At 42.6% G+C, this 27,961-nt stretch overlaps 2 protein-coding genes across 9 annotated transcripts in view; one reads left to right on the plus strand and one right to left on the minus strand.

Annotated features, from left to right (window-relative positions):
- FBXO15 (F-box protein 15) overlaps positions 1-16,878 on the minus strand; it is an 82,376-nt gene extending 65,498 nt beyond the window's left edge. For 3 of the 8 annotated variants that reach the window (XR_004428299.1, XM_033175693.1, XM_033175675.1), the window contains exons 1-3: positions 12,813-13,527; positions 5,369-5,479; positions 637-741 (exon numbers count right to left, since the gene is read on the minus strand). Coding sequence is in view for 7 of the 8 variants with exons in the window: in XM_033175693.1 (XP_033031584.1) it covers positions 637-741; positions 5,369-5,479; positions 12,813-12,928 (332 nt within the window). In the remaining variant the exon portion in view is untranslated. Of the gene's footprint in view, positions 1-636; positions 742-5,368; positions 5,480-11,994; positions 12,180-12,812; positions 13,528-16,622 lie in introns of those variants that run through there. The other 5 variants (XM_033175706.1, XM_033175725.1, XM_033175700.1 and 2 more) reach the window with 5 other exon arrangements.
- On the plus strand, positions 13,651-23,304 carry TIMM21 (translocase of inner mitochondrial membrane 21). Its single transcript, XM_033175739.1, has 6 exons — positions 13,651-14,249; positions 20,000-20,062; positions 20,161-20,258; positions 22,475-22,548; positions 22,632-22,737; positions 22,837-23,304. The coding sequence occupies exons 1-6, from the start codon at positions 13,949-13,951 to the stop codon at positions 22,939-22,941; spliced, it is 747 nt and encodes a 248-aa protein (XP_033031630.1). The 5' UTR covers positions 13,651-13,948; the 3' UTR covers positions 22,942-23,304.
- The last annotated feature ends 4,657 nt before the right edge of the window (positions 23,305-27,961 follow it).

Genomic DNA, 27,961 nt, shown 5'->3' on the forward strand with positions numbered 1-27,961 from the left:
GAAGCAGAGGCTTCTCCCCTTCCTTCCTAGATCTGTCCCCTGCAAGCCCAGATGACCACAGGCGAACCCCTCTCTTTTGGCTCCCTGCTTCCAAGGGTACAGCCTCCAGGAGAGGACAGTCTTGACCACTCTCTGTCCATTTTGCTCTCCCCAAAGAGTAAGTTAACTTGATTGGCATGTTTGGGAGGAGAAGCTAAGTACACCTAACTTAGCCTCTTCTTTCTCCTTCTTTAGGATCTGCTTGGCCATCAGCAGAGAGCACTCATTCTGCTCTGTGAACGAAGCGCCAGGATCAAAGCCAGCAGGTCCCTGCAGTGCTGCCTGAGACTCTGTGATTAGGTCTGATTCTGTGGGGAACACAGCCAAGACCTCCTGACAACAGACCTGAAGCTGCATTCTCTAACAGCTACAGCAATAACAAGTTTTGATTTTTTTTGTTCCATGCAAAGTATATTCATTTAAGCATATAAATGCAAATATTTGAAAATTTCATAGTTAAAGCATTCGACATTTCCACTGGTGTGCAAAAATACTCCTGAATTCCCTTAAATTCTTAAAAATGGTTAAAAAGTTACTAATCTTCCTGACTTTCATCAAACTGTCATCAAAACATAACAGACGTGGATTTCTGCTTACTTGTCATTGGCTAGATGATAAAAGCGCCTGCTCACACATCCAGCACACAGCAGGCTCACAGCATCCAAGTAGGAAAATATCTTCAGCAAGATTTCTGAAGGCATTCTGCAAAAACAGAAACAGGAAAAAAATCACCAGAGTGGACCAGGGCTTAATCTACAGATTGCCTAGAACACAACTAGCTGCTCATCTCTAAATAGAAGGCCATAGACAGACTCCTGTACAAAAGGCAAACCGTACCCTCATCTTCAATTACTTTCTTTATTGAAATTTTCTGGGCCGGGCGCGGTGGCTCAAGCCTGTAATCCCAGCACTTTGGGAGGCCGAGACGGGCGGATCACGAGGTCAGGAGATCGAGACCATCCTGGCTAACACGGTGAAACCCCGTCTCTACTAAAAAATACAAAAAACTAGCCAGGCGAGGTGGTGGCGCCTGTAGTCCCAGCTACTCGGGAGGCTGAGGCAGGAGAATGGCGGGAACCCGGGAGGCGGAGCTTGTAGTGAGCTGAGATTCGGCCACTGCACTCCAGCCCGGGCGACAGAGCGAGACTCCGTCTCAAAAAAAAAAAAAGAAAAAGAAAAAGAAAATTTCTGGTTATTCTAATTCTCATGACACAAACCATAAATAGAGTCAAGGGTTGGAAGAGCTAACTTCCTCAGCATCTTAATCATGTTCATACACCATGAATCAACAGGCAGGATTTCAGTGTCCCCCATGAAACTATGCATTTTTTTATTATTATTTTTGTAGAGATAGGGTCTTGCTCTGTTACTCAGGCTAGAACGCAGTGGCATGATCAGGGCTCACTGCAGTCCTGAACTCCTGGGCTCCAGCCATTCTCCCACCTCAGCCTCCCCAGCAGCTGGAACTACAGGCACAAGCTGCCACACCTGGCTAATGTTTTGTATTTTTTGTGCAGTTTCACCATGTTGACCACCAAACCTGGAGTAAACTACGTATGTTTCTTTAGTGAGATAAAGAGAATCAGAGAACATATTCGTAGGTATTAATAAGAAAAACACAGAATCCCTTTCCCCACAAAAGTAAGTATAACGGGAAATACCAGCTTATTCCGACCTCGCCCACACCGATCCCAGGTGTCGCCTTCTGAGCACCCTTGGGCTTTTGACTGCTTCCTCTGGGGCTTCAAGGAGACACCAAGGGTCATAAATTTTTTCTGAAGTGTCTGTTTTATTTGTACGCCTGAATATGATATTGAGATATAGTCTCAATATTCCACCTATTTCTATGACTTCAAAATTCTATAAAACAGTAAAAATCTGAAAGTGACTAGAAAGTATCACTAGTGCCAAGAAGTCAGGAGTGTGCCTCCATGAATCTTCAGCAAAAGGGCAGGTGACAAGGGCAAGAGAGCTACCACAGATTGTATCAAGGGTTGGTGGCAGGCAGTTCTAGGGATAAAGGAGTAAGGGGAGAAATCTTTTGTCCAATTTAAAAGGGCTTGCCCATACTGTCTACTTGCGATTGTTATGATTTTAAATTTGTTTCTTTTTCAAGAAAATCAGGTTACAGGTTATCAGTCCCATAATCCCGATAATACTGAGAAGGAATAAAGCAGATTCTCAGAAAAAAGACAGTTAACGCCATGCCTGTTGGATATGTATCACCATGTAAATGTCCCCACTGCTCAGAGCCCCAGCTACAGTTAACCAGAGACATTCTGAGAGTTTAAACAAAAAGCTTTGCTTAAGCATTAATTAAATCAGTCCCCCAAATAAAACCCCTCCCATTCAGAGTCAATAAATTAGATACTTTCAATGAGAAAAAGTCTCGAATGCTAGAGACAGCAAAGTTGCAAGAAAACATTTTTGTGACCATTTGGATTATTCATTGCATATAATTTTCATATTTTGATTTAACTACTTCAGAAAACTTCCCATTATTTTTTAAATCAGTACAATTGAAAAAAAAAACCACAGAGCTGGGCTTAACGACATTTCAGAAAAGTATCCAGCAACTACCAGAATTATCTAACTGGAATAAAATCCCACTCAAGACAGGCATTCAGCAGGCTTTCACCTTCCTCCCCACTGAAATAACCTAATGAAAAGGGGAGGTTCTCTGTGTCCTAGCAAAAGGAGAAAACCTCTACTTTATCGTTAAGACAGTGGAGATAGAATACCTTCTCAACCATTTTCCAAACAATTTCTTCTAACCTGCTACAATCAATGTTTATATCCATACTGGATTACTTTCTGTTGGATTCTAGTTATTTCACTTTGTATGGGGTAAGGAGAGAGGATGATAGGGAGATAAGGGAAAGGGCAGGTGAGAGGCAGGACCGTTAAATAAGTTCAAAACGTAAAACAAAGAAACTGCTTTGAACCAATGAGATTCCCTGAGAATGTTAATTTGTGCATGTTCTTTTTCAGTACTGTGGGAACTCAAATGTGAACACGTCCTTGTCCCTGCTTCATATTGTGGATCTATCCCAATATTCCTGTTTTCCTCACTGTCTTCCCCATTCCAATGGAGAACGCTCACTTCCCTGCATCCAAGCACCTGTGCTCTAAGTCCTCACGGTTTCTGCACAAGGACCTCAGTCTCCGGTTCCTGCCGCTCTCTTCCACACTGTTGATATGAGCCTCTGAATCACCCTGAATCTCTCATCCTGAAACCACACTCTTCCTTTGCTTCTCCCCACCCCGATCTCTCTGGAGCCACCACCTAATTTCTAGGCTCCCTCGCACTGCCAAGCTCTAGGAAAGAACAAAAGAAAACAAAACAGTTGTCTACACCTGTTGCCTCCACTTCCATGCCCCCTACTTTTTTGCTTTTTACATTTCAGTGTGGAATAGAACACACACAAATATGAAAATGAGTGGCCAGCCCCTTCCCTTGCATTCACCTGCAACAGCTCTGAGGGGCCACCATGCCCTGCTGCCTCCTCCCCCTGCCTCCCCAGGCCGCAGGTCACTGACTGCTCTTGTGTTTCAGGCTGTCTCCTCCTCTGCTTCACACACAGCCTCTCCTCAATTTCTTGGACCTCAGGGCTCTTCCCTGGCCTGCTTGGTTGGTTCTCACTGCCCCGGGTCTTCCAAGCTTGCTCCTGAGTCACCTTTGCCTTCCCTTCCCCACTCTTTCCCTAAGCACCTCATCCAGCTCCATGACTGCTGACCCCACCCGGCCTCATGCTGAGCCAGACTGACACATCCATAATCCATCTGGCATCCTCCTTTGAACACATCCCAGACACCTCAGCTGTAACCAGTCCAAAGTCACCATCACGGCCCTCTCTTCTGCCTCGACCCCACTTCTCTTCCATCTCAGCTAACAGCACCTCAATCTGTGCTACTGCTTCAGCCAACAGCTTCGGATTCCTACTTGCCTGTTTCCCCCTCACATCTACATCTAATTCATAAACGAACCATGTCAGCTATGCCTCCAAATATATCTGCCACTTGCCTGTGTCTCTGCATCTTCCCTACTTCTAGAGAAGAGAGGTAAGTAAGTAAACATGACAATCTGGGAAATTACATGACATCCACCCTCTTCCCCAGAGCCTGGTAGCCAAGCCTGATGGGCTCCCCTACTCCCACACTGCTCCTGTAGCATCTGGAGCCCCCACCACACCTCTGGTCTCCCCTCACTGGCAAGCTCCTCTCACAGCTCTCGAATCTCAGTGTTCAGTTCTCATCTTAAATGCACCTCCTCAAATAAGTCTTTCTTTATCACACCACCCCATTATTCTGGATTTGGGGATCCATTTGTTTTCTTGATAACAGGTATCCCAACTCACTGTATTTTAAATCTGCCTCCCCGACTAACCACCAGCTTCGTGAGAACATGTGAGCGGCTCCCCATTTGTGTCCCAGTACCAAGAATGGTATCTGCTACAGAGCAGGTCCTCAAATATTTAATAGATGGACTAACCAAATGAATATTTGCTCCGTTTCTCATATCAGATGACTGTAAAACAGCCTATTCCCAGAGCATAGGGTTTTAAGCGGAAATTAATGACCTGAATTAAAAATCCATTTTGCTTTTTCTTTTTGAAAACACACTGAAATTTGTACACAAATACATACATTGCTAGCTGAGCTAGCTATGACACAGTGTTAAAAGCCCAGAACTTGAAATCAGGCAACTTATGTCTGAATCACACAGTTGTGCAATATGCAGACTACGTGGGCCTAGCTTCCTGCAGTGTAAAATGTCTCTGCAATCATCTCAAGCTTTCGGGCTCCCCACGGTGCTTAGCATGTAATTGGTGTTCCATAAATGTTACTACAGTACAAATCTATGGACTTCTGAGCATCGATTACAGATAATAATTTTTTAAAGCTTCTGTGGATCTTGGTGCTGAAGGTCGCAGTACAGAATCTTGCCATGGCAAATGGGCTCCCAGATGTTGAAAGCTGAGAAATGAACAGAGTTCTTGAGCTTTCAGGAAAACACACTTTAATCTTCTTTCTCCTTTTTCAAGGGTCTTTATCAACTCAAAAGTGAATATTTTTGAAGAACATTTTAATAAAAGGAAAATTCAATTTACTTGTCACTTCTTGAAGTTTCGTTTCATAAAGTTCATCTCATAAGGATAGTGGTGACAGGCCCATGACTCATGAAACGCTCCATGCTGTACTGTCTTCCCACACAATCCTATTCTTAGCAAGCTCAAAATAGCAACTTGGTATAGACAGCATCATAACTTTCTCTAATAACCCCATGCCTAGAGGCCCCCAAAAGTGACAGTCTACTCCTGCTACTTACCCATCCAGGAACCCAGAACAGCTGGAGAAAGAGCTCTCCCAGTGCCGTCCACCTCTGGCATGGCACCTCAGGGCAGCAGAGCCTGCAGAAAACTTGACCCCTGGCCCCTTTCTGAAAGCAAATGTGGGAAATTCAAATTATGTAATTATCAAAGGAGGTGAATTATCCATTCCCTTCTACAGAATTCCAAAGGATTCATAAACTCCAAAGATTACTCATTGAAAAACTCCATTTCTGCAAAGAAAAAAAGGAATGGAGGAAGGAAAGATGGTAAGTAAGGAAGAAAGGGAGGGAGAAGGAAAGAAGAGACAGTGAAAACTTTAGTGTCCTGGTAAGGAAACCTGAAGACCGTACTTACTCTGATGTGCTTTCACCCTAAGGTTTAGAAATATATGCTCTCATTATAGGCTTTCAGCATGTCAAAGAGGTGCTATCAGATACATTTAATGGAAACAAAAAGGATAAAGTTAGTGTATTGATTGGCCAATTTGGATATAACAGAAACCACTAAAGGTTTTTTTTTTAAAAAAAAACTTGAAATTAGTGAACTAGAACTGTCAACATAATCTACAACTTTTCTGATCTTTGAGGGTTCCAACTCCAGTTTTTGCAGTCATAGACAAACTACCAAATACTCTTCCACAAACTTTTACATTTTAACCTCACTGGCCATCTTTTTATTTTGGTGGTACAGAAAACAGTAGTACATCTTAGAATCAATGGTTTTATAGATTCAATGAAATAGCGTATAATATTTTTATGCAGTGAGTCTTTTTCAGAGGTTCCTAAAATAAATTTTATTAAGATCAGTCCTCAAAACCAGCAGTACTCAACAGCACCTTGAGGGAATCCGAAACACCAGAAAATCATACCGCTCACAGCCTCCATGTCTAGGCAACAGCACACCCAGAGAGTCACGAGTGGTTACACTATTTCTCTAGGAAAGGTTTGGAAGCTTCTGCTTTAAGCAACGTACAACACACAGGTATTGGTTATTGACACACCTCCTTCTAGGTGTGCTATTTGAGAAGTGGCTAAATCCTAGAAGGTACATTACGTATACGCTCAGTTCACCAACACCATTGCTTCAAATATGTATTTTGTGCAGTGACAGTTTAACCACCCTCAGTTTTTCATACCAGGTTAATTCCCCAGATATATTTGAAAGAACATTCATAGAGGAGGGCAACAATTGGGAGCAAAACAGAGGTGTCCTAAGAACTTGGAAGAAAGCTGAAGTATGAAACCCACACACAAGTGGTCTTAACAGAGGATGACCCTCAACTCTAAGCACAACCTATTAGATGACACAAGTGGTGAAAAAGGAGCCCTTGCCCTAGGCCTCAGCTGGCCACGTGATAGTGCAGCCTGGAGCCTACCGCAAGACAGCATCATGATATGCATATGTCAGTTGGCACTGAAAGCACCCACTGGCACCTGCCTGCCCTGCTCAACAGGCACAATTCCCCACATGCTTCCAAGCAGCCACAGAGTAAATTCCTCTTCCCTTTGCAGATCTTTCTCTCTAGAAAAAAGCACAGTAGCTGGTACAGGGTAGGCCCTCCACGAATATTAGTGATCAGCTGCCCCACTGGCGTCTCAACAAAGAAGAAGTTGCATAAGGTAAACTTTTCCAGATCCTGGAAGAGTAAAAATGCACCAAGGAAAAAAAATGCTGCCTCCACATGCCTTTCCATTCCAGCTTCAGTAAAAGGTACTTAATGTACTTTTGGTCTTATATGACTTTCTAGCCAATTGTTTTCAATCTGTGCTCTGCAGGGCAGGGGGACAGGGAGAAATGACAGGAAGAAATGCTAATTTGGAAATTTTTGCAATACCCTCTCTTCCTTTAATCAGATCATTCTGCCTGTGTTATGTATTTTTGTACTTCTGTTGGAAATTTTGTTTAAACACAGATTTCCACAGGAGAAAAGCTTGGGCTCCATTAATGTAGTCCTAAAATAGTAATCAGAAGTAAAATATCATGTTCTAATTGCATTCGTTTCCTAAGACTGCCTGCACTAACTGGGTGACTCAGAACAACATAAATGTATTGTTTCACATCTTAGTAGCCAGATGTCCAAAACTCATGTTGTCAACAGGGCCGCACTCCCTCTGAAGGCTCTAGGGAGGATCATTCCTTTTTCTGGTGGTTGCCAGAAATCCTTGGTATCCCTTAGTTTGTGTCGGCATAACTCCAATCTCTGCCTCCATCTTCACAGAGCAACCTTCCCTCTGGGCATATCTGTCTCTGTGCCTCTTCTTATAAGGATATCATTCATATTGCACTTAGGACTCTCCCTCATCCAGTATAACCTCATCTTAACTAATTACACCTGCAGAGACCCTATATCCAAATAAAGTCACATCCTGGGGTTCCAGGTAGACACAGATAACTTTTAGAAGGTATAATACACTTGGTTTACTGTCACTAGTCAACACAGTAAACAAAATTTGTAATACATTCTAAAATTATTTAAAAGCATGACTTATTTTTAAATGGTTATTATTCTTATAAAGTCTATATTGACTTATGCTACATATTCAAAGATAAAATACCTACAATTGACAGAGGATTCTAACACTTAAGCTTTGAATAAAGGGAATTTCTATCATTCCTCCATCAAATAATAACAATTCCTATCAGGCGCTCCAAACTTGTAACCCTTAACCCCATGGGAGTGTGGGGCTTGGCTGTACTAGAGTCTGAGTCCACACATACCCTAAGCATCATATGAATAATTATATGTATATACTTCAAACATAAATATTCTTGTAGTTCATCAAATATAAATTTATTTAAGATAGTAAATAAATATCTTACTTACTGAATCAGTAACAGCTTTTTGTCATTATGTATTTTCTCAAGAAGATGCCAGAAAAATAAAAACTGTTACCCTAGGCCTTTCCAAGAGAACCAAAGAAAAGTAAATCCATCTGATGGATCAATTTTAATCTAGCAATTGGCAAAAACCAAATACATGATGATGATTCATGCTGGCTATGTTACGAAGAAACAGGCATCCTCATTTACTACCGGTAAGACAAGACACAGTGGTACAAACGTTATGGAAAGCCAAATCTGATATTGGAAACCGGGATCCTTAAAAAACACATACGCTCTTTTAAGCCAGGAATTCCACTTCTAGAAATGTGCACAGATAGTTCACTCAAGAATGTCCATCTCAGAGTTGTCTGCACTGGGGGAAAAAAAAAATACTCAGAACGGTATAGGGATTGGTTAAATTGCATGGCCTCCACAGAGTTAACAATCTTTAGTCAATTAAAATACAGATTTTCAACCCAGGTTAAGTGTTTGAATTAGAAATAGGTCCCTGATGTCCTCCAGGTGTCTATATGGCTTGCTCTCTCACTTTCTCCAGCCATTGACGACAATGTCACCATCTCATTGAGACCTTCCTTGGCTATTCTATTTAAACTGCAATCCAGTCCCCACACCACCCTCTGTCACACACACATGCATTTTGTGCCCTTTCTCTGTTTTTCTCCTTAGCACACATCACCATCCATCACTATACATTTTACCTGTCTGTCTTGCTTACTATCGCTGGAATGACATGGGCAGGTATACTGCACGGGTTTGGTCACTGCTGATTGTGCGGCACCCACAATATGCCTGGCATGCAAGCAGCATTCAATAAATATCTGCTGAATCACTAACAGTATAACTAACTGATAAAGCAGGTTATATCAGTAGATACTATTATGTTGGTGCAAAAGTACTTTTGCCATTACTTTCAGTAGCAAAAACCACAATTGCTTTTGCACCAACCTAATACATAAACTTATTTTTGTATTTCTTTAAGAGGAAATGAAAATATACGCATACAAAGAGACCAAGGTTTAACATTTAATAGATCTGATTCATAGGATTACAAATTTCGTTGGTGAAGGTCTTTTTAAATGGGGAGGATTTAGGGGGCATAACTCCGTGTATTTTCTAATTTTTCTTAGCATATTGAATCCGTAATAAGTTGGGGGATGGGGGTGTTGTTTTAATTTCAAACCGAAGAGACACATGCACAAGAAGGCCAGGGAATCACAGTTGGACAGCACAATCCTTGAGACTGGAGCAGTGGTTCTCAAAGGCATTCGTAGCAACAGTACCCCTGCAAAGAAATTGAACCCAGGTCCCCTGAAATCTGGGGGTACAGTCTGCAGCAAACTCAAAACTTCTTAGAAATCTCCCAATTGATCTTAAAAATTAAAGCAAATATTGCATTCTACCAAATAATTTATCTTTGTCCTATCATAAAAATATATTATATTATTTACCAGCTAAATTATTTAACATTTTCCCAAAGCCTTTGTGTTGATTTCAGAGACAGAGAAGATGCTCTGCGTATCCCCTACCCATTACAACTACTCATTTGAAAAGCACAGTGCCAGGGTGCTTAGATGTTTCAAGAATACATACTGGCTTAATCCACCACCAAGTTCTTACTGAAAATCTTAACTTTGCAGTAAAGTGTGTCCCGAATTTATGAAAGATTACTGTGAAAACGTCAATGAAATAAAGTCACCTGTTTTGTAAATATATATGCATATAAAATATATGTAAATAAAATTATCTTAGTAACTTCCTCAAAATCATGCTGTAACTCTCCCCATTCAAAGATAGTTTAAAATAATGATTAAGCAAATAAATCCTGTTTAGTACTAGTTATTTTTCTTAAGTACCAAATCCTTTTCCCTAATCTGAAACCCTAATTCAGTAACGAGTGGATATGCCTCTATCTTTGACTAAAACATTGAACAGGGCTTAGTTAGCTCAATTCTACAAATACTTCTTAGTCATACACACTGCACAAGGTAATATATAAGTGCTTTAAGACACTTCATCCTTTATTTAATTGGAATATGAACGCTATTTTATTACAAACATGTTTTCACATTGTTAAAACGTCAAAGCTTATTTCTTGCTGTTTTGTGTTTTCACAATTAAAATGGATCTCATTGAGTCCCTCATTTCAGTTTAGAAGACTAAGGCTCTAACAAGGCAACTAAAGGGACTTAAGGTCACCAGCTAGAAGCAAAGACAGTCTCTGAGACCCCCATCTCCTTAAAGTCCTGTCAGAGCTCTCTTTACCATGTCTTATATAAGATCATACATCTCATCAATGTACCTTTTAACACTATTGAAAACACATTTCTATCTCTCCATAAAATAAACCAACTGCACTTCTTTTTTTTTTTTTTTTTAGACGGAGTCTCACTCTGTCACCCAGGCTGGAGTGCAGTGGCGCGATCTCTGCTCACCGCAAGCTCCTCCTCCCGGGTTCCCGCCATTCTCCTGCCTCAGCCTCCCGAGTAGCTGGGACTACAGGTGCCCGCCACCGCGTCCGGCTACTTTTTTTTGTATTTTTAGTAGAAACGGGATTTCACCGTGTTAGCCAGGACGGTCTCGATCTCCTGACCTCGTGATCCGCCTGCTTTGGCCTCCCAAAGTGCTGGGATTACAGGCGTGAGCCACCGCGCCCAGCCCCAATTGCACATTTTTAAGGGCCACAGAATTAACAAATCAGCAAGTTCCATTTATGTTTCTATACAGATCTGTATGTCTACAAGGTTAAGTGCAGATATACACTGATACATTTAGCAAGATAAATTTAGTTTGAAAACACTTTTTTTCAAGTGATAGGTTTTATCTGATAGCTTTGAATAAGTCCAGTATTTTAAAAACCTAAAGACTGTGCTTCATTTTAAATATCTGGCAAATCAAATAAATTACATCAGGTACAAATTAAGCCAACTTAATATGCTTTCTGCTACACTTCTTACAGTTTGTGGTAGTTATTCACATTTTGTGTTAAAAAGGGAACACTGATTCCTTAACAACATCTAATTTTCCACAGCGAGACATTAAAATAACCACCCGCTTTGACCATAGTCAATCGTTCTATTTTTGGCAGTGGACTTTTCTTTACCAAAAATAATGCATACATTTCCAAATCAGCTTGAAATGCAGGTTCCTATTCCAGGCATAATGACAGGCCCTCTAATTATCTCAATCCAGGAAGTTCACTCAACTTACAAAGGATAAGATTCATCACATAAAAATCATTGTGCTTCCTCCAGCAGAACACTATGTGAAGACTAATTTTAGTAACAGCAGCAAATTTATTAAAAGTTCAAATTTCCTATTTAAATTCCTGCTTTTTCTCCTACATAAAATAATTTTTGCAGGCACCGTCACCATTCTATTTGTGACAAGGCTTGTGGTATGTCTAGCATTATAGGTATTCAATTAAGAACTATTATCATAGCACTAAGCAACAGGGCTGGGCTTCTGAAAACAGTTAAGTGGAAGTAATGGAGACCTAGTGAGGACATAGTTCTGGAGATTCAGGGGGGAAAAAACAAGTAGTTCAACTAGTATGTAATAGACTCCCTTTGTATGCTTAAAACATACACCATTGATTTATTAGAAGGCAAAATATGTATGACTTTCCATATTTATAAATCAAGGAGTCTTACAAGCAGAAATAATCCTCAAGAATGTAAACCATTCTTAGCATTATTCCTCCATCTGTAAACTAACTGCAGAGATGGGTACACAGCTAGGGAACAGCTCACGATATAATGAGAGGGATTTCATAAGGTACCATTATGCATGCTGACACTGCTGATGCACTGGATCATTTTACTTCTTCACGCTGAAGATGCTTCTGGAAAGCAGATGCAGCCTCCTGCTCCTTTCCTAAGTCTTCAAAATTGCCTTCTATCTCACTGTAGGAGAGGACCATGCTTCCGTTCCAGGAAACCCCAAGAGAAATGGAGAGACGAGCCTCTAGGGAGCAGAATAAGAATACCACAGGCTCCTGCATTTAGACAGGAAGACAGGCAGAATGGGACTAGGAGCTGAGCAAGATCTGGTGATGTAGATGGCAACTTGGCCTTGATGTTGGAGGTGCAGAAAGTGCTGACCCCCCACCTGCCAGACCAACCTGCCTGCCAGAGGTATCTGCTTGGGGGATGAGGGTGTACATTTATAAGGTTTTGATGAGCAGACTCTACTTCCCTAAGTTGTAAGGTCATGAAAAAGACGAAGTGAGATTCTTGGTTACAGAAGAGCGAAAATACGAAGGCAGGGGCGGAGCACACGTGAAGCTATGGCACGCATCCCGGAGAAGCGACCTCTTGGACCTGCACCTGTCCTGGCAAGTGAGCGTATCCCCAGCCACAGGCGCCGCGAGAAAGAATATTTCCCCGAGAGGCTACTCTACTTGTGTCACAACTTAGGGAACCCCACATTGCAGGGTAGAAAGGATTTCCTCTGGTCGTTCTTCCAGACCCTTCTCACGTTGAAGAGGGCTGTGGGCCTTGTGCCAAGCTGGACGAATAAAATACACGGTGAAGAGAGTGGGGCCGCGCAGTGAGGGGATTCCCGCCAGCGGACCCCACCCGCAGGCCCTACAGTCACCTGAACCCAAAGGCCCTGGCGCGCCCCCGGGCCGCGCCACAGCCCCTGCCGGGCCCGCGCAGCGTCTGGAGGCCGAGCCAGTGCTGCTGCAAGATCCGACCGCGTCCAGTCGCCATGGAGACCAGGAGTTCACCACAGGACCGCTCTAGGACTGAAACCAGGAGGGCACGCACCGCCCCCACGCCCGGGCGTCGCCACACCCCCTTACGCCCATGCGCAAGTTCACAAAAGTGCCGCTGGCCTGGCGCGTGCGCAGACGGCACCGCGCCAGACACCCGCTCACAAAGCGGGATTCTAGAAACTTCCAGGCCCTGGCTTCCTTCCCCACCTCTACATTCTGCCACCAAGGGCGCTAAGCAAGTCCTCGGCTTAACTGTTATAGGAAACCGGTGCCTGCTTTGCAGCGGCCTCGTTCATCTCCACTTGCTGGCTCTTTATTGTCCGGCTTTTCTGAAAACAGTGAAATGCAAAAACGAAATCATTTGCCCACGCGGAATGTAAAAGACCACTGTCAGAGGGAGTATTTCCAACTGTGCACAGCCTTCTCTAGAATGATCAGGAAAACACGTAGTGTGTAACTGCCAATTTGGCTTTTGCAAGTCCCGCTTGAATTACGTAGGATCTGTGGTACCAATTCCCCCACCAACGCCCCGCTTTCCCGCCTCTCCAAGGACGCGCAGCGTGTGCGCAGGCGCTGGGCGCGGAAGCACCTGGGCGCGTGGGAACGGCCTGTGCCGTGCTCTGGCCGCCTTGAATTGTGGGAGATGTAGTCTCTTATGCGCGCCCCATTGCCGCATCCCAGTTAAAAGCGAGGTCTTCAAACTACTATTCCCAGGAAGACAGGGGGTTTCCCAGGTGACTTTGCGAAGACATGGCGGGGACACTGTGACTGTCAGCCCAGAAGGTAATCAGAGCGTGTTGATTCAAAGAGAAAGACAGAAGGGAAGGTAGACATCAGGTTCTCCCTGGAGATTTTTCGTTTTCATTTATGCTGCTGAAGCGAACGTTTTTGCCTAACACGCCATGTAATGTAAACGTATAGGTTTGAGTACGTGTCCAGCCAGATGTGTAGTGAACCCAAAAACTTTCCTAATTGTAGTTAGCATCGTCCCTAAGCGGAACGATTTTCTGTGAACATGATTTGTACTTTTCTACGAGCCATACAGTATACGGAGAAGCTAAATAGGTCCTCAGCAAAGCGATTGCTTTTGCCTCACATTGTGCTTAACAAAGCGTGCTTGAAGACTGAGCCCAGTTTGAGATGGGGGCTTCAATATCAAAAGAAAACAGTGCGACCTAGATGTATTCTTGGAGTCACCCAGAAAACCATCTGGACGCAGGGACCGAGCCCCCGGAAAGCAAAGGAGGATAGCAGCAAACAAGTGTCTGTGCACAGGAGTCAAAGAGGGGGAACCGCCGTCCCAACATCACAAAAAGGTAAAAAGGAGTACTTTAATGATTGGTCTTTCAACAGACGTGACAAGAGCTGCCAATGCTCTTTTACACCAAGTTCACTACTAAAGGTGAAAAAGCAATTCACGTGAATTTTTAAAAGCCGTTTAAACATAATTTAGAACTAGAACATAGAGACCTACAGTTTTCTTCACAGATTGGAACTCAGATTTGAAAGTTGATCTTGAATTTGATATAACTTTTTTTCGTTATGTTTGGGGAATTTTTCTCAAGTTGTATTGGCTCTGTTACATATAATAAAGAGTAATTGGATAGGATAAAATGAGAGAGAGAGATTATTGACTTATAATCAATAGGGAAAACTTTCGTATGTTACCTGCAATAATAGAAAAACATATAAACTAGGGAGGATGGAATGTAATTTGTCAGGGAAAGTCAGAGATGTGTTCACAGATATTTTAAGATTTTTTTAAATTTCTTCATTTCACACGTGATTTGTAGGAAAAACAGGACAAAGCAATTTAGACTCCATGATTATACCACACAAAGATGACTATTTTTAACATTTTGCACTTTCATACACATACCTTTTAATAATTTTTAACCCAAAAAATTGAATCATATTCTACCAATTGTTTTGTAATCTGCTGAATATGCCAAAAACCTAGTTTTTCATTCGTAATAGTTCAGCACGAAGGAACAATCCGTATGCAGAGGTGAAAGGCATAGAAGTGGCAAACAGCATGTGTGTCAGGTTATCTGGCTCAGGCAACAATGCTGCTGCTTGCACTGCATGCCAGGCCTGCTTAAGCACCCCTTCCATGATCTGCACCCCATTCAGAGGTGACAGTCCTTGTTGCTGAATGAATGGATGGGAGCAACATTCCCAAATACGGAATATGCTGTGTCCAGAATTCAAAGAAACATTGTGGTAGGAGGTATAGGGTACAATTGTCTTTTACTTGGGAGGGCATGTCCTGGCATGCCCCAGTGTAGCCCCACGAGGTCGGCTCATGTGTTGGTGAGCCTCTGCATCTTTGTTGGACCCACCTCTCACACTTGCAGCTTGTCCGACCAAGCCTTCTAACACACTTGCCACTTGTTACTTCTGGGGTCTAACATGATGGCATAAACATAGTAGACAAATGTGATATTCTGCTGAATGTCCAGAACAGCATTATTCAAATAAAACTTTCTGCAGTCATAGAAATGTCCTATATCTGTGCTGTCCCTTTGGGTAGTTCCTGGCCATTTGTAGCTATTTTGAGCACTTGAAATGTTGCTAAATTATGAATTGATTTAATTTTAATTAATTTAAAATTGAACTGAAATACCCATGAGTGGCGAGTGGCTACTGCATTAGACAGCCCAGGTCCAGAAAGTTTCACTCCCTTAAGACTGTAACGACAGAGGGTGAGAGAATTAGCAAATCCTGGTCAGGATCATAAACATACACTGTTATTATCTGTTTCGTGTTACTACAGACTACTCCTGCTGCTGCTTCTGAATAGAAGGCATTCTTCAAATCAATGGCCAACACCATGAGATTGTGTTAATGCACTCCCCTGTAAAGTTACCATGTGTGGTATTGCATGTGTACCCTGGCTGCCACTTGGTTGAGTTTGCAGTTAACCACTGTCATTCTCCAGCACCTATTTGTGTTTTGTAAAGGAAGACTGGTAAATTACAAGGGACTGTGATAGCGACCACCATGCCTGTATCTAAGGTCTCTAAGAATAGCATTCTTTCTGCCATTCCCCATAGATGTGATATCGTTTTTAGTTTATTATCTTGGTCACTGGGGCAGTTTCAGAGGCTTCCATTTGACTTTTCCCACTATGATAGCTCTTAACCCACTTCCAAAGGAACTAAAGTGGGAGTTATTGTTGCCAATTACTCAGTACATCCCCTTGATTTATACATTTGGAAATCAAGGAAATTATTACCAGATAAGTCCCTGGACCCAGCTGTGAGCTTCTTACATGCTGTCAGAGGGGTGGGGGGTGGTCGGGGGGTCATTGTGACTCTTTGGGTCCTTGGATATCCCTGTCAGCACAGACTATGTCCAAGTTGATAACTATAGGTCCTTTTGGTGAAGGACAGGGGTAGTCAGTCACATACACTTTCCTTCAGTAAATGGGTTCCAGGTCTGAAAACTGGTTCAGGTCCAGAAACCGGGGCAATGTTCAGAGCTTTGCATTAGAGCAACTGCCTTCAGCCTCAGGAATCATCTGAGGTTAATTTCTCATGACTGTAATTCAGAAGCAGCCTTGTCCACTGCCCTTGAGTCTTCCCCTTGAGAACACTGTTCTAGTCATCAGCTCTGTTGCCCTCTGTAAGTCAGACACTCCCGACTGCCACTCCAGCCATGCCATTAGTTATGATGGTGGCACCCACCTTGACTTCTGTTTAACACCCCAACCTGGTCTCTGCTTCAGAATTCTTTCATCTCCATTTCTGTCAGGGCATCCAGCTCTATAAAGATGTAACTGTGGCTTCCTTGTGGCTTTGGTATACAGTGTCCTCCTGTCCCTCCTAAGAACATAGTCAGCTGGTGGGTTTTCGAGCTTTATATCTTATATCTGTGGTAGCATCCCCATTCTTGGAGGCTGTTGAGCCTTTCCTCCAGTTTGCCATGGCTGTTCTGTCACTTTTACTTAATGTGGACCATCGCTGTCTCGAAGTTTCCAGGAGCAAACCTAGCCAGCTGCATATCAGTTCCCAGGGTGCTTGCCTGTTTGCTAAATTCATCACAGGAGTGTGCCCCATGCTGATCAACTCTCAGCCGCTTTTGTGTTCTGTGCCTTGACACACCACCCTTAAGAAGCAGTGGGGTCTGTGTTCCCCTGGCTGCTGCTGGGGTGGCCTCCAGCTCCTTCCAAGTATTGTTCCTTCTCATCCTTCTCATGCCCAGTTGTGTTGTAACTTGGCCAGGAGCGGAGGTGGAGAGACCTCCTGAGAGCAACACCTATCTTGCTAGGCAGAAGCGCCCACCCACCCCTCACCCAGTTTCCGAGATGGAGGAAGTGTCAACCAGACAATGAATGGCTTCTTCAGGGCTAGAGGGGTCAGGAGAATCTGGGGATTCAAGATTTTTTTGCCACATTGACCTCAAGGGCCCCCTACGCAGCTTTAGATTCCCTTTCCTCCCAAATCAGGATCCTGGCCTTGGTGTGGGAGGTCTCATGTGCTTGAAATGCCAAACGCCCTGAAGCGCTTACGCCCCAGACCTGACCCCCGCATTTTCTGCCCTCTGGGTGTAATTTGAGTCTTGTTCTGCCAGGAGGAGGCTCTTGCCCTTGGCACTCACCTTCACTGATGATTAGTTACACACATCATCTCACCATCCCTCTCCCAAATTATCCATGGCCCCAGCCACAGCCATCTGATATAAGTCCTTAAAATTGCTGATTCCCCCTAAACTCCCAGAATAACACACCAGCCAGTACATTCCCTTCCACCAGTGTTCCATCCCAGGTCCCCATTGGTGAGAGCTGCATCAGCTGCCCTACAGCTGTATTACAGGTGCTGTCAGTAGCCCCCTACCACCAGGGACAGGGTCCTCATTGCCAGCCAGTGGCCAGCGAGCCAGCTCCAAAATCCAAATTGAGAGCTGCTTACCACTCCCGGTAGCACCCGTTGTAGGTTGGCTTCCCAGGGAAGTGGGATTTACGTAAGGAGGTTTATCAGGAAGTGCTCTCAGAATACATCTTGGGGGTAAGGGAAGCAGGACTGGGGAGAGGAAGAAGCTGAAGTGCATTTGCAGTTGGGGCCTCAGCTGCTGCTCTGGGGACCTCTGGAGCTGAGCTGGCCAGTCACTGTCCTTCTACCTAATGTGGGGGCTGAGTCTTACGCTTCTGCATCAACCAGGCGTTGAGTATGGGCTGGTCCAGGGATGTGCCGTGACCTAAGTGAGGAAGCTGTCTTATGGAATGCCCAGAGAGGAGCTCAGCTGACAACTGTCAGCTTCCAGTGCTCCCTGCAGCTGGGAGCACCCATACCACAGCACCCACTACAGGAGGGGTAGAGAATTGCAGAAGCAAGTAAATGGCAGGAGGGTTTTTTTGCATGAAACTATTAGGTCTGATAGGGTTGAGAAAGTTAGACAGTGAGCAGTTTCCATTAGAGACAGCTATAAAGTAACAAACAGAAATTTTTTTAATGTGTAGAATATGGAGAATATTTAGCACAGGGCTTTATATGTAACAGATATACAGGAGCTGTTGTTTATCAAAATAAGTGGAAAAGACCTGTCAGATACCCTAAGCAAGGCAGGAGTGAATTTTTGGAACGGACAGTCAAAAATCCAAGGTGTTAGGGCCAGTGACCTGGTTTGGGTAACAAGGACAAATAAGGATACTTACTAGAACTAATTAGTTGTTATTGTGTTCTCAACCTGGGACTTGGCACGTAACTGGCAGGTAATATTTATTGAAATTCCACACTGAGAGTGGAATGAGTTGTGAGCCCCAACTCCTGAACCTTGGAAGGGAAATTGGATTTGTGACAGCTGTTTGAGTCAGTCCCATGAATTACACAGACTTTGGTAGATGAGGTCTTTTTATTATTTGAATAATGTCTTCTAAGTTGGGAACCTTGCTGAAAACTTGAAGGATCGTGATATGCTAAAGACTACTTTTAAACAAACATTGTATTAGCTAAAGACTTATTTTAAACAATTTTGTTTTATAAATGTAATAGAAGCTTTTTATACAGAATAGAAAATAACAGAAACCTCTGTTAAAATTTTCTTCTAAAAGTTTTTTTCTTAAAAATGTTTTGAAGATTTATATTTCTGAAGTCTGAATCGCTAATGTGGTGAATAAATTAGTCTATAAACATAATGCCAGGAGGTGACTCACTTTCTCAGCATCGGTGAAAAGCATAGTCATAATTGTAATGTTAAGGTAGTGTAAGTGTAATGTTATAGTTCTTTGCATATATATGAAGATACACATAGTAGATATACAGTAGCTGTTGGTAAGTGAAAAAAATAGACTCATCTGATATGCTAAGCAAGGCAGGAATGAAATGTTGGGAGGGACAATCGAGAATCTCGGGTGTTGGTACCAATGACCTGATTTGGGTAATAGGGACAAATAAGGGTATTTGTATATGTATTTCTGTATAATACAAATACATTTATTTATAGCTATACATACGTATATATGCTGTCCCCTGACACTGTCTTGAGTTTCTCTAGCTCTCAGAGCATCTGTTTAACCCATATGCACATATTTTATTAGTGTGGGAAAACAAACATCTGGTCTGTGCATATTCTTCATTTTCTAAGTTTAATTCATAAATCTTTCTGGCCAACCAAATTCCTGCTCCGAACACAATTCTGTTTTCATACACCAGTCAGTGTGCGATGGGACTGGCATTGGAGCTAGTTACTGACTGTTAAGAGTTGACACCCATTTTGGTCCATTCAGTCCCTTACCCATTCGGTTGACAAAAGCCAACACTCTTCCTGATCTGGGAGTGGCAGACCTTGGTTCAGTGTTGCTTAACCTATGGCAGTTGTGAACTGGATCACTTGTTAAAAGGATTTCTTCATCCTGAATTAAAACATAGATTCCCAAGCCCCGCTCTGCGAATTCTGCTGAGGCGCCGACACACAGGGAGTTTCCAAAACAGCTGCCCCTGAACACACACAGACCCCTTGCTTTGATCTGGAGGCTGCCTTTCTCTCACAAGAAGCGCAAAAGCAGCATACAAGCATGCCTGCCCCCAGCCGGCACACGTCACCCGTTGGTGTTTTCTCTTTACAGTGAAAGAAGCCGGAAGAGATTTTACCTATTTAATGGTGGTGCTTTTTGGAATCGGCATTACAGGTTGCAAAAAACAGCAAGTATAAGCCCTTGAATGTCTTTTCAGCTGGGCTTTTTATGGTGTCCTTGCTTTGCATCATCTTTGTTTTCTGTGATTTCAGGTGGCTTATTTTACACGATTTTCAAAGAACTTTTTTCTTCATCCAGTCCTAGCAAGACATATGGGAGAGCCTTAGAAAAATGCAGATCACATCCCGAGGTTAGTTCTCAAGATTGAGTTACATGAACTCTGATGAGTTGGGAGGAGGAAGTGGGCAGAATTCAAGAACCAGTTCTCACGCTAGTGAAATTCACATAATAATACATAATGGTTGACTTATCATTACATTATTAGGTCTTTGTTCTTTAAGAGAACCCAAAACTCAGTATACAGATGTTTTCATGCTAATTGTACAAGAGAGTCATTTTGCTGGTTGTTCATAGATATTAAATTCTTAGAATACACCAAAATACCAAACTCATGGTAAGTTTCGAGTCTTTTTAAAGCCTGATGCATGACCTCATGGTCGTGTGGCCTGGGAAGTGCCAGATTTCTTACTCCCTGATGGAAAGCTTCAGCACTGAAAATATTACTCATTGAAATCCAACTTCATTCACATTGAAAGATAACAGCCGGTAACTGTCTGCCATTATCATCATAAGTATTAGGGGTGTTCTTCACACAGACCAAGGAGTAACGTCCTAGCTCGCATTTGCAGCCCCTGAAGAGGAGAACGATTTGAATCCACAGTGTGCTCAGTATAGAGCCCAGTGCTGATCTGCCCTGGGGCCCCGGCTCTGAGTGCTCCACCAGGTTTTCTAATCGTGTCAGGGTGGAAACCTCAGAAGCTAATGATCTCTGGCATCTTTCCTTTTAAATCCACTGATTTCTCTTCATTGAACTCTGGACAGTCAGTGGTAACCATGGAAAAAGAGGCAGGGAGGGTAAAGTATCTCAGAGGTGAAAACCAGGAAATTAGGAAGTTTCCCATTATAGTTATTGGGAATCCAAATTGTATCTGACAAGAAACATTCTTTACAGACTCTGGAAGTACCTATGGGTGTAACCTTATTAAATGTTAGGGCGCGTCTCTGGAAAGAGATGAAGAGTTGCTGTTTTATTCACAAACTCAGCCTTTCATAGATTTTTCAGCATTTTGAACAAAAAACTCCACAGAATATACAATAGTGAGATACTATTAAAGTCATAACTTAATTTGCTGCCTGAAAAAGCTCTACAAATAATAATTAAACTTTAACAATTTTGTCACCATGTTTAAGGGGTACCCTTCTCTTTGCTGGGTACCGTGTTTGCTTGAAAAACAAAATCTTGATGGGTGTTGATATTTATATGTTTAATAGATTAAAGTAAATTGTTCTATCTGTTTGTGCTATACAATTCTGAAATATCATCTTACATATTACTTCTTTTTATCCTGGAAAATGTGATACTGAAGATACTCCACAAACAACAAAATAAGATAAATTTCATAGAGTTAAGGGTCAAATTTTTTTAGTTTAATATCAAATTTATATTTTGGGGGTGTTCCACAGTATTTGCGTTTTGAATTCAATAAAAACTACATTTCTACTTCATGTGGATTTTCTTGTTAGAAATAATGGATTCACACCTGTAGCTCTGATTTATTTTAAATGTCATTATTATCTGTTTTCTTTTTCCTCACTGTGTTAGCGACTTTAAAATTTTTTTATCTCATAGTTTTAGTATTAGATGCTATTAATTAATTAAATTTCATTAAAAATGTTCATACATTTTATCTTCAAACCATAAGGGGTAGTAAAGAAACATCTGAACTCTGTGTCGTTATGTTTGTTTTCTATAAGGGGAGCAGGAACTGCGTCATTTCAGCCTACATTGTTCTGAAACTACAAGTCACACCATAAAGCTACCTATTTTAATCTGTGTGCATGAAATATTTGTTTAAATCATTTATGGGATGATTTTTATATAATAACCCTTTTTTCAGTTTTCTTATTGGAGTGGTCATTTTTTGTTTGTTTTTTTTGTTTGTTTGTTGAGATGGAGTCTCACTGTCACCCAGGCTGGAGTGCAGTGGCACGATCTTGGCTCACTGCAGCCTCTGCCCACTGGGTTTGAGCGATTCTCCTGCCTCAGCCTCCTGAGTAGCTGGGACTATAAATGCGCACCATCACGCCTGGCTGATTTTTGTATTTTTTAGTAGAGTCGGGGTTTCATCTCGTTGGCCACGGTAGTCTTGAACTCCTGACCTCGTGATCCACCTGCCTCAGCTTCCCAAAGTGCTGGGATTACAGGCGTGAGCCAGGAATGGTCATTTTTGAAAAGGTCCTATGCTTACTGATTTTTTTTTCCCAAAATAATTTGGATTGTTAGAAATTATTTATTTAGTAAGCTTAAAAAATAACACAAAATAAAGCACTGTCCTTGTTCTGCAGGTAATTGCTGTCTTTGGTGAGCCTGTTAAAGGCTATGGGGAGGTGACAAGGCGGGGTCGCCGGCAGCACGTCAGGTACCGTGGCTTGAATTCAGAGGAAGCTCTGGGGAAATTTTGTAATGAAAGGAACTTAGACTGATCTTTCGTTTTCTCGACAGTTTCACTGAATATGTAAAAGATGAGCTGAAACACACGCGTGTGAAATTCTACATTGAGGGCTCTGAGTCGGGGAAGCGAGGAACGGTGTATGCGGAAGTAAAAGAGGTGTGGGAATTGTGGGTCATGGGGTCAGAGGTTCTGAGCGCTGTGTCATTTAAGGTCTGAAAAGGAAAATAATACCTGGAAACACTACATTTTTTTCAGAACCGAGCAAGTGGTGAATACGATTTTCGATATATATTTGTAGAAATTGAATCTTACCCTAGAAGAACTATTATCATTGAAGATAATCGATCCCAAGATGATTAAAATAAGCAAGCAAGCAAGTGTCTGATGGATGTTGAATGGAATGGACTCACTACTCTGTTCTTCACAGCTGTCTTCCAGAATGTGTTCAAAAGACAGGAAGGAGTGTATGGTTTATAAAGTGAATCTAATACAGTATGTGTTGCATTTAAACAAACTAGACATTTTCTTATGGAAAAATTATGAAATACAGCATATTTTATGTTCTATTGACTCAATCATGACAGTATTTCTGCTTTAACACCATCTTTCATGATTAGATGTTTGTTATTGAAAATTTTACGCCATGTAAATAAAGGAAATAGATTTTAGCATTGTATTCATTTTATATTATAGAACTGTATAATGTCTGCAGAATAAACTTAACAAATATGTCATTAGCAGCTGCCCTCCACATACTTTGGAATCTGACTTGAGATAAACGTGAAAATGGTTGAGGACCATAGGGAACCAGATGGTGAATGCATTCTTCAAAATTGTGTGAGTTTTAGGAATCTGTCTCATATTTCCCCCTTTGTGAATTAAGGGCCTTGTACATAGCGGGAAAAGTACACACTCCCAAGTCGGGTAGACCTGGGCACCCATCCCACCTTTTCTAGCAGGGTGTGGGCCTGTGCAGGTGCCTCAGCCTCATCAGGCGTCCCCATTGTATGGGTTGTTAGGGTGGCACTGTGATGAGAGGTACAAGCCTGGACCGTAGAAGGCAGCCATGAAGTGCTCTCATCCCATTTAGAACTTACTTGCACTGATACTTCTGACTGCCAAAAGAGCGTGGGAGTGAATGACGGACATACTCAAATATGTGTGTGAGGCCCCTTTAAAAAAAAAAAAAAGGGAGGGGGGGAATTCTATTTTATTTGAAGTATTTGCTGGAGATCTGGCAAAAAGTGACCTTCACTTACAAGATCCCAATTCCATATCTGTATAAGTGCTATGTGCATTGGGAGGGGTCTAGAACCATGTTTATCTGCGGTGGCTTCAGGGTGAGGTATCCCCTCTGATGTGTTTGTTCCTTCTCACTTAGAACTGTCTGTAGAGGAATTTCTGATGCGTTCTTGAAATTTGGGGATATTCAGGATAGAGAGACCTCCAGGCAATCTATCTTGCCTGTTTACTTTGTCTCCCTGCTTAATTTAGTTAGTTTCTTGGTTTGACTGCTTGTTTTAGATGTTTTTAATTATAAACATTTCCAACATTTGAGGAGTATGGAAAATATCATAGCAGACCCTCTTGTCTCCCTGATGTAACACACTTTGACTGGAGGAGTCCTTAACTTAGACTTTCTCTCCTAATGGTTTTTTCCTTTGCTATAGAATGTTCAGTTTCAGTATTCACTGAAATGTCAACGTTTAACAGGCTGAGAAGTCCCAGTTGCTATCCTAAACTCAAAAATGCAGCCCCGCTCTTCAAAGGACCTGCTCAAACTGTAGCTTGCTGAAGCAGCCCAGCATCTGAGCTCAGGTGGGGATTTAGCCACCCTCCATGGCCCTGTCATTTGGCTTAAGACCGTTTGCTTTTTCTATATTCATTTTTATGCACCTCCCATTTTACGATATGCTCATGCCCCTTTAAGATCTGAGCTTTTGGCCAGGCGCAGTGGCTCACGCCTGTAATCCCAGCACTTTGGGAGGCCAAGGCAGTGGATCACTGGAGGTCAGGAGTTCAAGACCAGCCTGGCCAACATGGTGAAACCCTGTCTACTAAAAATACAAAAGAAAAATTAGCCGGGCATGTTGACACACTCCTGTAATCTCATCTACTTGGGAGACTGAGACAGGAGAATCGCTTGAACCCAGGAAGCAGAGGTGCAATGAGCTGAGATCATGCCACTGCACTCCAGCCTGAGTGACAGAGCGAGACTTCATCTCAAAAAAAAAAAGAAAAAATTCAGCTTTTATAATTAGAAATAAAACTAAATTACTTTTTCAAAAGGAAAAACTTCTATATCTGTAAGAGATTCTTCCGTATAGCCACAGGAAAATGTGATGCGTAACTCTCTAGATCTCTGTTTTCGTTACCTCTGATGTACCTCTGATGTACCCTACTAAATGTTAAAATTTCCCTTTTTTGAAGACCCTCTTTAATCCACTTTGATTGTGGTGTCTATGTCCATGGGCTTACTCCCACTTTTGCTCTGAATTCTAGGGCATATATCTGACTCTGCCTGGTATCCCCCTTCTGTCATATTTGTGAATTTGCAAATGCTCTGGTCATTTTCCTCCAAGGCCTCTGTCACTCCTCCACACCTGATCAGTGAACTCTTTTCACAACTAACTCTAGAGCAGACTCTCTGGTCACTATTTGCTCTTCCTCCTTAATGAAGAAGTTATTTGCAAGGCAAGAGTTTATCAGAAGTTCTGCTTTTAGCCCAGTGAGATTTCCAGCCTGACTGCCTTGCAAGCTGCCTTCATAACTATTGTTGATCGATGCTAGTAATACTTTATCGATTTCCATTTGGTAAGCCACTACAATATTACTTCTGTTTCTCTTATTCTCATCCAGAGACAGTTCCCCAATTCCTAATTCATACATTTCCACTCAGGGTTACACTTACTATTGATTTTATATAGTACCACTCATGTGTTCCATCTGTTAGATTTCATGCAACATATTGATTGAGGGTATGCTATATGTCAGACTAGAGTCGTCCAGTGCTACCGAAATGCTTGGGGGCGGGGTGTAGAATGCAGGGGCCAGGTGTATCATGTGACAGGGTTAAGGTTTTGATCCTGTAGGCCTGAAGAGCATCATAGGAATCTGAGTGGGAATTAAGCTGTTGTGTCTGTATTTAGAAGTGGTAGTTGTGTGCAGGATGGCTTGCGTTTGGCAGAGGCCAGGTAAAGGTTACCATAATAGTTGAGATGAGAGAGGATAAAGCTAGAGAGGAGTTGGTACATTTGAGAAATGTGTGGGGCTGGGTGAAGGACAGGATTTTGTGACCAAGTGCATGTGGGAAGTCACACAGGGGAGGAGTCAAGAATAACTCAGGCCTCTGACTGTTAAAATCCAGTCACAGGGGGCGGAATTGAGAATAACTCAGGCCTCTGACTGTTAAAATCCAGAGTCACATGGGGAGGAGTCGAGAATAACTCAGGCCTCTGATCGACTCTTAAAATCCAGGACAGGAATGGGTCATGAGCAGAAAACAGTCAGTTCGACATTGAGCTCAAGGTGCATCAGTCAGCCAGGTGAAGGCCTGGAAGCGACAGGCTTCTCAAGTCTGGGGCTCAGGATGCTGTCTGAACTGGAGGAGACTAGGAGTGGCCTGCAGAGAGGAAGTAGCGGGAGCCGAGGGGGCAATGGCATTGCCCGGGTAGAGCATGCTGGCCAGTTGAGGCGGGCTTGCCGTGTGTTGAGGCGGGCTTGCCGTGTGTTGGGGTCATCTGGCCAGCACCATCTTGCAATCCCCTCTTACCCTGTAATGGTTAGCAGATTCTGAGGAAAGGATTTTATTTTTCTGTTTTGAGTTGTAAATTGGTTTGATTTATATTTTTGTTAAAGATGAAAGAAATGGGGAATGTGCTAAAGGAAGGGAGGCCATGGAGGAGAGGTTGGAAACCCATGGAAGATCAAAGAGAATACTGGAGTAAGGTCTTGGCAGGTTCGACTCAGAGCAGAATTGACCGGAGGCAGGAAAGCAGCTCAGGCAGAGAAGGTTGTGGAAAGATGACGCATTGGCAGCCGAGCCCAGCTGGTCAGCCTCTGTGTGTCGTCAGCTGAGTGGCAAGGCAGGGTGGCGTTGGGACTTAAAGAGAAAGATGAAAGCTTGGAAGAAGCCCTGAAGGAGAAGGGAGGAAACTGACTAGGGAACAGTGGCCAGTGTGAGATACCACAGAAAGTGGATGATGATGCTGGTCTGCATAGCTGTGCCGTCCGCTGACGCAGGGCTCGCAGGTGTAGGAATGGGTGAGGCAGGTCACTGGACTGATCTGTGGTGAGCCTGCTGGGCTACTCTGAGCTGACCTGTTTCTTTGAAGAATGCACACCTTATGGAAGCTCAAGGTAGAGATACTTCCCCAACCAGGTATCTGCACTTCCTAGAAAGCTCCAGTAATCAGTGCAGCAAGGCATTCATGCATTGATAGACATTTAAGGCGGTGGAACAAACGGAACAAAATAGAGACCCCAGAACAGGCTTACACACTTGTGGAAACTAGTTATGTGTCAGAGGTTACATTACAGTGCAATGGAAAGGGTTCAGTATTCAACAAATAGTGCTGAGACAATCATGTATCCATGTGGGAGAGAATGAAAGTCAGTCTCTACCCCATACCACACAAGAGTCCATTCCAGGAAAATTAAAACCTTTACGTTTGCAAAACTAGACAGGAGAATATCCTTATGACATTTTGGAAAGGATTTCTTAAATAAGACACAAAATTAGAAACCATAAAGAAAAAGTTTGATTTTTAAAATCAAGAACTTTATCAGAAAAAAAAAAATAAGCCACGAAAGAGAAACTTTGAAGAACACAAAGCCAAGAAAACATCACTTTCAGACACACAAAGGAGCCCCCCAAAAAGGAGGAAAAAGCTGCCCTAACAGGCAAAAGACCATTTCAGTAAAGAGGAAAGCATGACGCTAATACACTTCCAAAAATACTTTCAGTCTCACTAAAATCAAGAAAATGCAGAATGGGTTTCTAGTTTTCATCTGCCAGATTGGTAAGAAACTTTTAATCAATAAAACAGTGGATGGAGCAGAGGGAACTCTCATCCCCTGCTGGTGGGTTGTATATTCGTGGAACCACCTGTCTGGCCAACCTGGCATTATTCAGAAAAGTTGAAGCTGCAGATTCTCCGTGACGCAGAATTTCCTCCCCTGGGTGTTCACCGTAGAAGAACTCTTGCCCGTGGCCCTGGAGCCAAGTATAACATATATAAGAACAAAAACTGGCAAGTTTTGACAAAAGATTGGTGGAAAAAAATTGTGATACCCAATTTCGGTTGCCATGGGACCGTGCAAGTTGAAGCGAGAGTTCTGACTTAATGTGAGTTTCACAGGTGTGGAAAGCAGGAACTGC

This window comes from Trachypithecus francoisi, unplaced genomic scaffold (genome assembly GCF_009764315.1).
Source record: "Trachypithecus francoisi isolate TF-2019V2 unplaced genomic scaffold, Tfra_2.0 Contig01474, whole genome shotgun sequence".
Taxonomy (NCBI): domain Eukaryota; kingdom Metazoa; phylum Chordata; class Mammalia; order Primates; family Cercopithecidae; genus Trachypithecus; species Trachypithecus francoisi.